Source organism: Myotis nattereri (assembly GCF_964212035.1).
Source record: "Myotis nattereri genome assembly, chromosome: 6".
In the NCBI taxonomy this organism is placed as follows: Eukaryota; Metazoa; Chordata; class Mammalia; order Chiroptera; family Vespertilionidae; genus Myotis; species Myotis nattereri.
In genome coordinates this window covers 16373594-16388826 of record NC_138081.1, presented here as the reverse complement: position 1 = coordinate 16388826, position 15233 = coordinate 16373594, and the positions used below count along the sequence as shown (strand labels likewise).

The window sequence follows — 15233 nt, the reverse complement described above, 5'->3', positions numbered from 1 at the left end:
GGGGAAATGAGGCCTGGTTCTGGAAGCTTCCTGGAGCTGGAGGTGCGGGGTTGCAGGACCCACGGCGCGTGGGGAGGCGCAGGGAGCCGCTTAGGTGGGCGGCGTGTCTCCGGGGCCCTCGCTGTGTCCGGCCTCTCCCGCAGCCTCCCTGAGTCCCCTTAGCAAGTCCACGGCACGTCGCCCCGTCTTAAATGCTTTTACATTGATTTTAGAGAGGAAGGGAGAGGGACGGAAACTGAATCCTGCTGCCTCCTGCGCGCCCCCTCCTGGCGATGAAGCCACAACCGGCCTGTGCCCTGACCTGGAATCAAACTGAACTGTTGGTTCATGGGTCCACGCTCAGCCAGAGCCACACGGGAGGTGGCGAGGGGGCGGGGGCTGTCACCCCCTTTTAAGAACAAGGAGCTGGGGCACAGCTGGTACCTAGACTGGGAAGGCGAACCACCCCACCACCCTTGGAAGGCCGGGGAGAAGGCAGCTGCCACGGGCAGAGGCTCCACATTGCGGGGTCCTGCTGACTCATTTAGCACTCGCCCTGCAGTCCGGAGCCCGAATGCCAGCTGGCTCATCGACAGGGGCACCGGGACTGCCAAGGCTGCAGAGGGCTCTGAGCGAGCACATCCTCTCAGAGGGGACCCAGGAGTGAGCCAGGTCACTGGAGACGGCGCCCAGCTAGGGCACAGACCACTGATGGGTTGGGGGGTGGGCATGAGTGCTGCCTGTCTGAGGTGCCCGTTGCCACACTCGCTGCCAACTTGCCTCGGGGACCAGACGGGCCCCGCTGCCAGCCGGGCCTCCCTGTCAGATCTGCTGTCTGGCTGACCTCCCCCAGACCTCCACTCTCCCCATGTGGAGATGTTTCTTTCAGGCAGGGCCTGCTGGCCAGGGAGCAGGGCTCTCTTTAAAGTGACCGCATTTCTCTACTTACACCCATTTTGGATCACTGTCATAGTTTAACGTTCTAATGATTTATTCCCAGTAATTATTTTCCTGTCAAGCCCGCCCCCCCCCCCCCCACCTCATTATACGGCCCTCACCACCCTCTTTCCATATTCACTTCAAAGAATAGATACGCAGATACATCCATCAGTTATACTTGAGGCTGACTGCTCATTTTACTGGGAGTCCTGGCTTTTTAAAAGCTTAAAGCCCCCCTCCCTCCCCAATTCACCATGTAAGCTTAAACTAGAGGAAAATTTCTGTGTTGGAACGGCAGCCACCCCAGGGAGGACAGCAGCTGAATACAGACTGATACTTCTGGCAGACATGCCACCTAGAAGGTGAGGACCAGCACAAGTCATGGCGGAACCAGGAATACCTGGCAGATTCTCACGCCCCAACCTCCCCACCTCACAGGAAGCAAAGTTCGAGGAGGAAAGTGATGAGGCCCAATAAAGTCCCACAGGTGGGGCAGGAGCGGGAGGAGGAGAGGGAAATCTGTAATACTTTCAACAACAAAGATAATAAATTAAAAAGAAATTTTTTAAAAATCCCACACAGTGTTGCGTGCAGAGCGCCTACTTGTGGTAGGAGCCATCCCCGCAGTGGCGCAGGCAGGAGGCCTGGGAGTTGCTTTTTCTAATTCCTACTCCTGTTGGTCAGGTGAAAACACGCAGGTCAGGAGAATGGAAATGAGTGGCCATGCAAACTTCTTGTCATTTGCATTAGAAAACCTCTGCCCTCCTGGGAGGAGTCTGAGACGGTATTTTTTTGGAAAAATATTCTAGTAATTTTCTTCAACATCAACATAAGTGCCTGAAGAGGGGAATGGCTCACCTAAAGGTCTTTTCCTCCTTCAAACCACTGCTGGGCTTGAGGAGCCTGCTTAACACCCAGCTCTACCCCCTGGGCACAGGCAGTGAAATGAGCGCGACCCCAGCTGGAGTCAGGTGTGTGGAGACTGTGTGAGAAGAATCAGCAGATGCACGCGGCAAACATTTCTGAAAACCTCTGTTGGTATTAGGGAAAGGGGGAGAGAGAAACATCAATGATGAGAGAAATGTTAATTCTATTTTATTACCTTTCTCTCATCATTGATGTTTCTATCTCTCCCTTTCCCTTCCTCTCTGAAATCAATAATAATAATAATAATAATAATAATAAAAAAGATGTCGTAACTGGTTTGGCTCAGTGGATAGAGCATCGGCCTGCGGACTGAAAGGTCCCAGGTTCAATTCCGGTCAAGGGCATGTACCTTGGTTGCGGGCACAGCCCCAGTGAGGGGTGTGCAGGAGGCGGCTGATCAATGTTTCTCTCTCATCGACGTTTCTGACTCTCTATCCCTCTCCCTTCCTCTCTGTAAAAAATCAATCAAAAAAAAAAAAAAGATACGTTGCAAAATTACAACAGTCCTGAGGTGCAGAGGGGGAAGGAATTACATAATCTGGCTGTTGCTGGTGGCGGTGGCTGATCTGGAAATGGTTGCCATGCTCCAGGGAGAGGGACCAGCATATAACGAAACTTGTTTTCAGATTCTCCCGTGGCCACGTGTGGGAGGGGTCAGAAGGAGACCTGGGCAGGAGTCCTGAGAGGCCAGGCATGAGGTGGTGAGGGGACCCAGGGACAAACACAGCGCCCCTGAAGGGCTGATGGTGCCGAGGAAGGAGCCAATGGGACGCTCCGGTTTGGGTCAGATGGGGGAACCGGGAGAGACGGAGGGTGAGGAGAGCGCAGGTGTATCTCACCGTTGCCAAAGGGCATTGCAAAGACTGGGGAGTCCTCGGGGGAACTCCTCCCTTTTGAACCTGGTAGGAAAGAAATACCTTGTTTTCCGCCAACCTCAGATACGCTCCCTGGTTTCACATGGAGCACACGGACTCCGGTGCCCCGACAGTACAATACTTAATTGCTCTTTAATGAGGCCTGAAGCCTTCAACTCAATTAGACCGAGAAAGGAAGCCCGGGCAGAGGTGCCAACTCGGTAGCACCTGCTGGTCAGGGGTCAGTGAGCAGGCTGGGCCGTGCGGGAAGGCCTCCTGCCCTTCTGGGAAGTCTGAGACATGTGCTGAGGACCAGGGCCCGTGAGGTGGGGAAGGAGGGTCCACCGTGGCCAGAGCTCTGGCCTCACTTTGTCGGGAAGAGTCATTTTTGAGAAGGGGGACCCAGCGGGATGGCCCCCTCCACTGGGACATTCTCATGGTCCCACCCCATCCCACCCCTCCCTCCTTAGGCCAGAGTTTGAGAAGAGAAGGGGAGGGCCCAGCTCCAATGAAAGGACACATAGGCCCCTTGTTCCGCAGGAAGTCTGAGCTTTGACATCAGGGCAGGGTGCCAGGCAGGGGAGAGCCCTCAGGCGCAGCCTGTTCTTGCTGGGAGGTGTGGGAGCACAACCGGGAGCCGGGTGCGGGGAGCCTGCGGGGGGCCAGCTGGCCAGCTTTGCAGAACTCATTCCCGGGACTGAGCAGTGAGGTCAGAGTGGAGGGTGTGATAGTGAAGATAACAAAAAAGGCAGGTGCTGTCTCCATCCCGTCTTATGGAGGAAGGAATGAAGCAGCAAAGAAAAATGGCCTTTCTTGGTCTCAGCTAACAGTGTGGGTGTCCTGGCTCCAGGCCTGTCCCTCCTCTGTGGCCCCAGCAGGGGACACTGCCGCCCCTCTGAGGTTAGGAGGACTAACCCTACCCCACCCCCCAACCTTGGGCCAGGCCTGGTGTTGGCCAAGACCCAGCTGGCTCATGCTCATCCCCACAGACGCAGGCTGCCATCCCGCTACCCTCTCCAGGGCATGAAGCCATGGCTGGAGTACACAGAGCCATGAGGGATAAAAAATATTTATTTAATCAGAGAGCCTCTGAAGGCACCTGGTTTCTGTTGAGTATAAAAAAAGGCAGTAAAATAGCAACTGTACAGGATACATGATAGACACAAGGCAGGGGGAGCAGGGAGGGACAGGGAGGTTGGGGGAGGAGGTTCAGGGAGAAGAGAGGGGTGCAATATCAGACTGGACCTTAGAACAGACAGTCCTGGCCCCTAGCCACCCCTGGTACAGACAGACAAACATACAGACACATAGACACACACACACTGAGCCTAGGAGCCTCTTCTGTCTGCTCAAGTAGGAATCAGAGCCAGATGTGGGGGATTCGAGGATACGCAGGGACTGTGTCCCCTCCCTCGACGCTGACCTGCATGCCCACAATGTCCCCACTGTCCACCGAGAGGCTCCCTCCTCGGGGCGTGGACACCGGGCCCAGCACAGGCCATGAGAAAGCAGAACTCAGCTAGAAGAGAAAAGCTCCGGCTCACCCCTGCCCACCCCTGAGGGACAAGGAAGGGGCAAGAGCTGGCGGCCAGCGCAGTCCTCTGTCCATCTGGGTCACACAATTGCCCGGAACAGGAAGGAGAAGACAGCCCCTAGCGCCAGGCCCAGAGACAGAAAGAAGGCCATGATGGCTCCAGCTGTCTCAGCCTCAGCCGGCTGCACTTTCCTAAAGGAGGGAGGCAAGGCTACCTTAGGATGGCCCCTACTCCAGCCCCACCCAGGGCATCAGGGTGGGGAGACTTGCCTGAGCACCCAGTTCTGCTGACCAACCCATCCTACCCTCCCAACCCCATCTGGGGGCTGTCTTCCTCCTTCCCTGAGAGTCCCCTCCCCCACCCCCCACCTAAGTGAGCCTGGACACCCCCACCCTGCCCTCCCGACCAGGACCAGGTGCCCCTCCCTGCGTGGCCCCTCAGCCTGGAAACCTTAAGCGCCAGGATCAGGGAGTCTCCCTTGCCCTCTCCCCCTCTGTGGAGTGCCCTCCCCCCCCACTGGAGCGCTAGGCCCTGCCCGACACTCACTTGGGCCCAAAGCACATGCAGAGACTGGCGAGGTAGCCATTGGAGAAGGCGAAGGCGGCTATGAAGATGGTGTACCACGCGTCGTGCTTGAAGATCACAGCCAGGTATTTGCGGGGGTGGACGTTGCACAGCAGCAGCAGGGGCACGAACACCAGCCGGGCCACCACCAGGCTTGGCAGCCAGCGGCTGTCCTTCCCAGGCTGTGGGGACCAGGCAGTGCCTCAGCCGGGCCGGCTCCCAGGCACACCCCGGCCCCCAGGGGCCACTCAGGATCTGCACTGAAACCTCAAAGCCGGGTTACCCCTATGGGTACGGATGGGGAGGGGGCAGAGTGGAACCTTCTGGAATGCTGGAAATGTTCTCCAGCTTGACCTGAGTGGTGATTACACAGGGGATGTACATATAGACATTAAGCTATACACTGAAGGCTTGTACACCTCACTATACATAATGTCTTGGTTTTTAAAAAAGCCTGGTCCCCTTGTCGCCATACTTTCTTGGTGCCCTTTATGGTGTCAGGGTGGGCTCTTGCTTCTCGCCGGAGCTTGGTGCCCTCTGCTTCCACTTACCCACATGGTTATGGTGGTGAGGCTCCGCCCCAGCCAGTCGAAGACATTGAAAGTCAAGAAGCAGGACACAGGAATGAAGTAGCGTCCTGGGGAAGGAAGAATCCATTAGGGGACGGGGATTAGGTCTGGAGGCAGACTTAGCCACCTTGACCCTCCCTGGGCCTGAGTGTCCCCAGGGAAGGGCAAGAGGACCAGGAGAGACTAGCCGGGGAGAGGGCAGCCCAGGTCTCTTTCCCCACCCCCAGTCCTGCTAGAGCCCGTCCATCCCCATCTGGGAGCCCCTGTGTCCTCACCCCAGGCGCTGCTGCCTGCAATGCTGGACTTGGCATCGGAGGTAACAGCAGGAAACACCCCAATGGTGACCGTGAAGACGAAGCAGACGGAGAGAGCTGGGACTAAAATCTGGAGGAAAGGACCCAGGCCCAGTCTTCAGGGCAGCCGTGCATTACAGAAACACACACACACGCCCAGTCTTCAGGGCAGCCATGCATTACAGAAACACACGCACACACACACACACACACACACACACACACGCCCAGTCTTCAGGGCAGCCATGCATTACAGAAACACACGCACGCACGCACACGCATGTGCACACACACCCAGGCCTAGTCTTCAGGGCAGCCATGCAGTACAGAACCACACACACACACACACACACACAGGCCCAGTCTTCAGGGCAGCCATGCATTACAGAAACACACACACACACACACACACACACACACACACACGCGCGCGCGCGCGCGCGAATTTAGGAGAGTGGCCAGAAAGGGATGGGATGGACTGTGTCGGGGAGGGTGGGTGGGTGGGTGGGTGAGGAGTGAGCAGAGAAAGGGTGAGGGGTAGAGGGCACTCACATTTTTGAGGATGGCCCAGATTGAGCGGCTATTGTTGGTGGGCTGAGAATTGGGGGCTGAAACTCCAAACTCCTTTTTGCCTGCTCTTGACGCCTCTCCTGGGGTGACAGGTTGTGGAAGGATTTCCAAATTGTAGGAAAGACAGCAACAGGAAATGACGTAAACATTCCCCAAAAGGGCTGGGGTTAGGTGGGGGTGGCACCTCCTTTCACAGTGCACAGGGCACCCTAACACCTATAGCGCAGACCTCCTCACAGTGCCAGTCCCTGTGCCCTGACCTCTCCCAGGAGCCTCAGCTCAGGCTACACCTTGTCCCAAAATCCGAAATTGCTTCCCACGAGCACCCAGGACCTCCCCCTGTTGTAGTTCCCACAGCTCTTATTTCCCAGTGTCCCCTCGCCCCACCCTGATCCCTCTGCCTCATCTCTGCCAGTAAATACAGGGCACCCATTCCTGCCCTCTGTGCTCAGCTGCCCCCTGCCAGGAGGCCCTCCTCCATCCCAGCTTCCTCGGGCTCTGCAGACCTTTACTGATGAGGTCCAGCTTGGTCTCCTGCTCTCCGGGCCCTTCGAGCTTGAGCTGCTGGTAGTAGCGGTAGAATTCCTATCAAGTGAGGAAGGCAAAGGTGCACTCAGAAACGGCATCTCCAGAATCTCCGCCTCCCCCAGGTGTCAGCCTCAGAACACCCGTGGTCCAGAGCCCTGGGCTCCCCAGACCCCCAACCCCCCCTTTCTCCTTTTGCTCACCAGCCGGGGCAGTCCCAGGTAACAAATGATGGTCAAAATGATGACCCCGCAGGCTGTGATAAAATAGCCGAAGGCGCTTTCTGACAGCTCTGAGCCACCTGGGGTGGAGGGTGTCTGCAGTGAGACAGGGCCCACCGCCTTCTCATGGCACACAGACGGGCAGATAAGATAGACAGCAAGACTTACTGGCGATGGCGCAGATCATGGCCACCGAGGCGAAGATGCCTGCCAGGCCCTGGCCACTCATGATGGGGGCCGTGTAGTGGGCAGGCAGGAGGCCAGCCAGACCAAACAGGCTGCCCTGCAGGATGGCACCGAATGCTGGGGGAACAGGATGGGCATCAGCAGGGGTGCGGGCAGGGTGGGGCTCACTTCCGCTGGGGGCTGTTGGGCTCATGGGGGAAACAGGTTCCTGTAACTCCTGCTTTACTGCCCGTGGGTCTTGCTGCCCAGGGGCCCTTCTCTCCGCCCCTCACTCGAAGCCCTGTCCCTGCGGCTCAGGCGCCTGAGCCCTCACTGCCCACGGCGTCCATTTCCTCTGGGGGTCGGAATGAGCTTCTCTGGCTGGCTGTGGGTCTGAAGGAAGGGTGGGGAGACGTGGGAAGATCTCTGCCCAGGTCCCCTCCCAGCCCCGCTTACAATTAATGAGCATGATCTTGATCATGGTGATGACGAAGAAGGGCAGGGCGTCCAGGGGCACCCTCACCAGGATAGCAGTGGTCAGGAACACCAGCAGGATGGCCACCAGGCTGCCCAGGATCCGAACGGACTGGGGGATCCTGCAGGGGAGGCCGAGGTGGCGGAGAGGCGTGGCTCAGCCCAGGGTACGCAGGAGGCAGCCAGGGGGTCAGGCTGTGCCTGGGCTCTCACCTCTGATGCAAGAAGGAGTTGAGGCAGGCGAAGATCAGCATGGGTAGCATGGCACACAAGGTCATGACATTGTTGAAGATGTCACGCAGATAATTCTGATCTGGAGAGGGTTCCGTGGGGGTGGCTGAGGCCTGGACGTCCCTGCTCAGGTTAGCAGTGCCCACGGACACGTTCTGGGGCTGGCCCAGCCGGTTTTTGAAATACTGTGGGGGATCCAGGGAGGAGTGTTAGCACCTCTCTCCCTGTGCCCACGAGTACAGGTCCGGGCCCTGCCTGCCCCGTGGACATGCCCCCTGGAGCCCCGTCCCCCCGTCTCACCAGAGTGGCTGTCATGAAGAAATTCCAGGGGAGCAGGGTCCCCAGACCCAGCATGAAGAAGATAAGCCAGACGGCTTTGTACCTGGGGATGGAGAGGAAAGAGGAGCCAAGTGACCCCCCATCCCCCGCCCCTTCCCTGATCAAACCCAGGGAAGCCCGCCCTCCTGCCCCTCAGGCTCTCCAGCCATCCCCGGGCACAGGGCATCTGTGTTTGCGTCCAAGTACATGTGTCCCCCTACGAGCGTAAGTGGAGGGGGAGGTGTCCTGGGATAGGGGACAGGGCCCAGCTGTGTCCAGAGGAGGAGGGGGGGACACAAGGCTGAAGGACATGGCCACAGGACGGTGGTTCTCAGCCCCTGAAGACTCAGGGGACCCTGCAGGCTTGGGAACCAGTGTGACCCACACATCTGGAGGTGGTTTTGGAAATCCTGCTCTACAGGCTGGGGGTGGCGGGTGAGCGAGAAGCAAACAGCAGTGTCTCCCTCCCCCGCCCGCCCGCCCGCAGCTGCTGGGAGTGACCGATGCAGCCTGGCCAGGGAGCATGCGGCTACCCAAAGAGAATTCTGAGGGCACGAAACTCCCAGACCATTCTGGACCTCATGGGGCAGGCAAGGTGCCTGAGGGCAGCGGGAAATGAGGGAACTGTTCTTTCCAGGCCCAGACAGAACCGGCTTTGTAGGTCACACCACCCAGGGTAGGCCAGGAGGTATCCGGCCGCTGAACGTCACCTGGTCCCCGGAGTGTAAATAAGTGCCACCCCTGGTTTTGCCAGGCCAACCCCAAGTCCTACACCTCAGGGCCTGTCTGGGATGGGCCAGCTTCCCCCAGGCAGCCCTGGGTGCTCCCACTACGGTCTCCAGATGTGGCTGCCCTACCCTCCCAACAGCCAACAGCTGCTTTCTTCACAGAGATGGCAGGGACAAAGCCCAAGGCAGTGAGGACAGGTCTGGCCAGAGTGCAGTGCCTGGCCTCACACAGGGAGGGCCTGGGTGAGCGCCCCAACTGGGCAGGTCTGAGTCATGACAACTGCAGTCCCCAACTCCCTCATATACCCTTGAAATAGAGAGCTAAGGGCTTGGTTCAGAGACCCAGGATGAAGGGAGAAACTGCCAGTCAAGGTCACACAGGAAAGGGTGGGGGGGGGTGGGATGAGTGCAACAGGTGATGGAGATGGGAGTGGTGAGGCTGGGAAGGGGCAGGCAAGCAGCCTGGGAGTAGGGACGAGGGAGGGCACGGCCTGTACTTACTGTCTCCTTAAATTCTCGCCCATCCAAATACACCTCACCTCTATTTCACAGGTGGGAAATGGTCCCAGGGAGGTAAGTGCCCAAGGACCCACAGCCAGAAATAGTCTAGTTCTGTGGCTTTTGGCACAGGGAGGGAGACAGAACGGGAGGGAGAGGTGAAGGGGTGAAGAGCTTTGGACCTGAGGCATGACTTCATCAACTTCCCAGACTCCTTGGAGAAGTTGAGTCAAGCGACAGCCTCTTCCCCCAAAACACGTATGCGGGTCTAACTTGAGGGAGTCACAGGCTCCAGAGGTGCAGAAGGGAGAGGAAGGTCTGAGCAAGGACCGAGTGCATCAAGGCCATGTGAGAGAGACGCAGCCCTGAGGAAGGGACTGTTCTGCCAGATGTGCTCTGTCTGGAATGAGGGGTGCTGCCACATGTCTCCCCAGGATGGTGGCAGGAGGGCCGGAAGCTGCTGGCCGGCTGGAGAGCAACAGCGGAAAAACTGACAGGCCAGGGAGGAGCTGCCACTCACCCACCGTGACTCTCCCCACAGACACCCCTGTCAGCACCCAGCCAGGGCAGGCATGGCCCCCACCCCCGACGCAGACCTGTCTCACAGTGGCCTGGCTGGAAGGCCAGTCGGCAGTGACAACTCCAAATTCCAAAGGTCACGTCACCCGGCCCCCTAGAGGCCCACTTCCACACCCCTGGGTCCCCAGCCCAGGTCTCCCAGTACCTGTCCTGAGGCTGGTGACTGGTTGTCATGGTGACGACGGTCCTGGTTTTGCCTGGCTGACTGCTCTCTCCCTCTGAGGCGCGCTGGGGGCAGAAGCAGTGTGAGGCCTTGTCTCCTCCTGGTTCCCCACAGGCTTCTTCAGGCTCTTGGGGGTAGGAGAGGGGGCAGGGCAGACAGAGCTTGCAAACCCCGATCCCAGCAGGAACCCCTCCTGGCCCTGCCTCTCAGGACTGCTCAGTCTGACCCCGCTGGCCAGTCCCGCTGGGCCCCCCTGCCTGCCCAGGCTCCACCTGGCAGCAGGCCTGGCCTGGCCGCTGTCACCGCTATTTTTACCCAGCAGCAAAGCCGTGTGTAAGCTGGCAAACCGGAGGGTGGAGAGCAGGAGGGAAGGAGGAGGACGTCTGATTGAGAGGGAGGGAAGAGACAGGCAAAGGCAGGGAAGAGGATGAGAGGGGTCAGGGACAGTGACGACAATGGAAGGAGGCACAGGAGGAGGGAAACAGAAAGGAGACAGAGTGGAGAGGGGGCTCCAAACTACCATCTGCAAGGAACGGGAGAGAGGCCTGCCCTGCCACCCTCCGGGGAAGCCCCTAGATTCCCGCCTGGGGTGGCTCTGGAGGACCTGTCCCCTCCTGGAGGCGCCCCAGACTCCAGCCTCTCTGCTGGTGGCACCTGAACCTTCCTTTCCAGCCACTGCCCAGGGACTTCCTAGTTCCTGGTCAGTTTTCCAGGAAAACCCTTTCCGATGGGTGTGGGACACAGCCGTTTCCACAACCTAGCCTGACCCCGCCCCCGCCCCCCCTCCCCCCCAGTCCTGGCCCGAGTCACCCCATCCCCCGCTGGTTCCTCTCACTCCCAGGCCCCTGAACTCTTCCCCTTTCTCAGAGCAAACCTGCAGGGAAGACTGGGGGATGGGGGCACAGGCCTGGCTAACTGCTAGTCCCAAAGCGCCTACCCGGCCCTCCGTGTCCCCCTCCTGCTCCCCCTGGTGTTACTCCCTTAGCTAGGACCTCTTTGGCACCAGCAGATAAAATGTGCTGGTGCACACACACCCGCCCCCCCCCCCCCAAAAGGGAGGGCCTCACTTTAGAGCCAGGAGGGAGGACTGGCTTCCCTCGCCCGCAGGGGGCCTGCACTCACCAGGTGCCCAGGCTTGCCAGGAGGATCAGAGCCGTGGAGGCCGGGCCGTCCCTGGGAGGTGGTCCTAGCTTCCGCTCAGGCAGGCCTTGTCCATGGGTTCCTACGTCAGGGTCCAGAATGAAGACAGTGCCCCAGGGCATATGGGGAGAGAACCCCCCTGGCCTGGCTGTGAGAGGCAGCTGCCCCATTCTGAGAAGCCTCACACCCCTCCTAAACCAGGGAGATAAAAAACCACCCTGCAGCTGGGGAGATAACGACCTAACGGTCTCAGCAGGGGAGCTGAGGGAATGGGTCCACGCACAGGTATAGCCAGTGCTCCAGGTCCCAGCCCCAGACAGACACCTTCAGGGACCCCATCCTCTCCACGGGCTTTCCTCCCCATCCCAGTATGGGCTTTCCTCCCCATCCCAGTACGCCACCCGCGCCTGGGTCATAGGACAGGCAGGGGAGGAGCAGAGCGGCACATCTCCATCTGGAGGCCGAGGGCTTTTTTCGTTCACCCTTTCAACAAATATTTACCAAGGGCTTTGCAGGCTAGCCAGGCTCTGTTCTAGGCCCTGGGGCAGAGTGGTGAACAACTTTTTACATTTTCTAGAGGGATGAGGGCAAGAGGGGGGAGGAGGCAATGGACAGAGAAGGCTCAGGACTCAAGTTTTCTATAGGGACCAGGGAGGGGAAACCCCAGCTTCTCACCTCAGCAGGCCCGGTGCCCCTCTCCACCCCCTCAGGCAAGATTCCTGGCAGTGCAGTTTCAAAGCGGGCCAGAGCCCAGTTTCCTTAGTGGAACGGGCCTTCGGGCCTTCGGCTCAGAGGAGTGTTCATTTCTGCCTTCTCCTGCAGCTTCACTCCTGCTTTCTGTTCTCAGTAAACCCACCCTAGTCCTGGGTACGATTCAACTCCAGGGGCAGCCCCTCCCCCTGCCCACATCCTGACACTCAGCAGGCCAGCCCAGGTGTTTTATTGTCTGCCTTTGCCCAGCAGCAAACAGGGATTTGATACCAGCTCAGAGCATCTGGTGTACCCCTGGCCGTGCCGTGGCCTGCCCACATGGGGCCCTGAGAGCAGCCGTCAAACTCGGGTTCCCTGCACCTCTCATGCACCCCAGCTTCCAGACACACCTCTGTGGTGGCATCAAATTCTCCACTCCCCAGGATCCTGTATGGGGCCAGCCTGCAGATAGCTCCCCTTCCCTTATAACCACCACAGCTAGTTCTAGATGGTCTCCTCTGAGCAGAGCGGGGCAGCTAATGTCCAGTGAGGCTGAGTCTCCTACCTGCAGTCACAGAGCAAGTGAAGGGGCGAGCTGGAATTCAAACTCAAGGTATAAAGCCTGCTTCCCAGCTGGCCCTGTATACGGGGAGGTGGGGGTGCTCCATCCAAATAAGGGGGGACATAAAGTGGTGGCCAAGGCTGACATGAGTGTCAAGTGTAAGGCACCCCTCTTCCATTACACACACATCCTGGCGTAGAGGCGTAGAGGGGGGGGTCTAAAGCAGCGGTTCTCAACCTGTGGGTCGCCACCCCTTTGGCGGTCGAAAGACCCTTTCACAGGGGTCGCCTAAGACCATCGGAAAACACATCTATAATTACATATCGTTTTTGTGATTAATCACTATGCTTTAATTATGTTCAATTTGTAACAATGAAAATATATCCTGCATATCAGATATTTACATGACGATTCATAGCAGTAGCAAAATTACAGTTATGAAGTAGCAACGAAAATAATGTTATGGTTGGGGGTCACCACCACATGAGGAACTGTATTAAAGGGCCGAGGCACGAGGAAGGTTGAGAACCGCTGCCTTCTCCCTCAGCTACACCCCTGCTTTCTGTTCTCAGTAAACCCACCCCAGTCCTGAGTACAATTCACCCCCAGGGGCAGCCCCTCCCCTGCCCACATCCTAGACTCTAAAGGTTACCAGGGAAATGGGCAGAGGGGCCGCCCAGGAGGGGCGAGGGGCAGGATGGCGCCAGCTCTCCGCTGGGAAGGAGGCCCGGAGGTGTGCGTCCGTGTCTTTCCCCGAGGAAGGAAGGGTCCTCTCTCTGGGAGTAAATGAGGACGCACCCCGCAAGGGGACCCCAGGGACGCGAGCCGGTCAATGACAGGCGGTGGCTAAAGAGCGCGCCTCTGCCCCGCGCGCCCGCAGCCCCGCTCTCCGCCTCCGGCGTCGCCAGCGGCCCGGCGCCCCCCTCCACCCACCAGATTCATGGAGATGACCGGGGCCCGCCCGCCCTTTGCGGAGGTCAGCTCCGCGACAGCTGGCTTCAGGCCCAGGAGCCAGGTCCCCCCGCCCGGCTCGGGTCCCTCTGCCACGCGGCACCCCTTTCCTGCCTTCCGGCACCCCTCTGGATCGCCACGTGCTGCGAGGCTCGACACACGGTGCGCCTGGGGCCCCACAGGACATCCCCGCTGCTCGCCGCGGAGCTGCCAGCCCCCGCCTCCCTGCCCTCGTGGCCGGCGGACAGCGGTGCCTTCCGCTCCGCCGGTCCCCGGCCCCCCAGTTCCCGGCCCCCGGCCCCCGGCAGCACCTGCAGTTAAGGGGTCCTCCTGCGCAGAGATCCCCGCTCTCTATCGCCGCTTCCCGCGCCCGCCGCTGCGCATTCAAACCCGCCTTCCCCCGGCCCACCCCGGGCACGCCCCGCCCCGCCCCGCCCGCCCCCTCCGCCCCCCTCGCCGCTCTCCCCGCCTCGCATCTCCGCGCGGCCCCGCCCCGGACGGCCCCGGCCAGACCCGCAGAGGCTCCCGCCCCGAGACCTTCGCCCCCAGGGCCGCTGACCCACACCTCGCCTTATTCCGGGGCTAGGACCTCTCTGGCCCCGGCTGCACCAAACCCTGCCCAGCCAGGGGCACGCGGCGTTGGAGGGTGCAGCCCCACAGGGGGTCCCCTACCTCCCCGGTGCTGGGGCTACACGCATCCTACACAACTGCCCTCAGGGCTCTCCCACCGACAAACCTGCCAGACAGGCCCGGGCGCCCCCAGCTCCACACTATCGGAGTGCGCCTGGCGGTGCCCTTATCGCTCCCCAAGCCCCTCCCAGCCACTCGCATCCACACTGCACCCTTTTCCTTCCAGGACCCCTCCTTTTCAGCGCCACTTTCTTCCTTTCACACCTGACCTGGTCTTTGCTCTTCCGCCCTCGACCCCACTCAGCCCTGGGATGCCTCCGACAACATGGGCATAATCAGGGACCTGTTTTCCCCTCTAACACACACAGCCCACATCCACACAAACACGCCACCCACAGCTCTGACTCCGAGAGGGATGTGTGGCTCTGTGTGTGCGGTGATGGGTGGAGGCTGCCCTGTGGCCCCCTCATGATTCACCCTTTCTAAATTCAGATCTTTGGAAAGAGGGAGGCACAGTTGGGGATGGGAAGAGAAAAAGCCGGGAACAGCCTTACATCCTGAGGAATCCTATTTCCTGACAGAGGCAGGGGCGGAAGCTTGCTGAGACCCACATCCTCCACCACCCGGCGAAGAGGGGGTAGGCGTGCTGAGGAGTGGTCGGTTGGAGTACCTCCAAGGGAGGGGGAGGGGGTGCCCTCCAGTTTCGCAGGTTAGTAAATCGGGGGGAAGGGGAATCGCTGCCCCTACAGCAGCTCTCAGTGCTGGAGGACAATCCAAAGGCAGAGAGGTGCCGAAGAGAGAAAATCCAATGCAGTCCCCAACCTCGCCCCCTCGGCCCAAGAGGCCTGTCCGTTGGGGAAGCCACAGACACTAATTAACAATTAGGAGTACTAATATCTTAGGGATGGGAGAGTCACACCCTCTCCCCAGAGCAGACTGGGCCCCAGGGGAGGAGTAGCTTTGCCACTCAAGGATCAGTGGACACTCCCAGGCTACTCCAGAAGGGTGTTGCCAGCCTTCGAGCTGCTTGTCCCAGAGACATGACACACCATCATCCCCCAGTCTTAACCAAACAGAGGGCAGGAAGAGGGGTATTGGTGGTATTTTTCTAGGCACTGCACCCTGGCT

At 59.4% G+C, this 15233-nt stretch overlaps 1 protein-coding gene across 1 annotated transcript; it reads right to left on the bottom strand.

The window, feature by feature from the left end:
* Positions 1 to 3751: 3751 nt before the first annotated feature.
* SLC29A1 (solute carrier family 29 member 1 (Augustine blood group)) lies at positions 3752 to 13857 on the bottom strand. The gene is made up of 14 exons (XM_081093618.1): positions 13787 to 13857; positions 11255 to 11354; positions 10115 to 10259; positions 8147 to 8228; positions 7829 to 8031; positions 7598 to 7737; positions 7145 to 7279; positions 6959 to 7056; positions 6737 to 6815; positions 6213 to 6310; positions 5643 to 5751; positions 5350 to 5435; positions 4781 to 4980; positions 3752 to 4425 (listed from the first exon to the last, which is right to left on the bottom strand). The coding sequence occupies exons 3-14, from the start codon at positions 10141 to 10143 to the stop codon at positions 4314 to 4316; spliced, it is 1371 nt and encodes a 456-aa protein (XP_080949744.1). The 5' UTR covers positions 10144 to 10259; positions 11255 to 11354; positions 13787 to 13857; the 3' UTR covers positions 3752 to 4313.
* Between the last annotated feature and the right edge of the window lie 1376 nt (positions 13858 to 15233).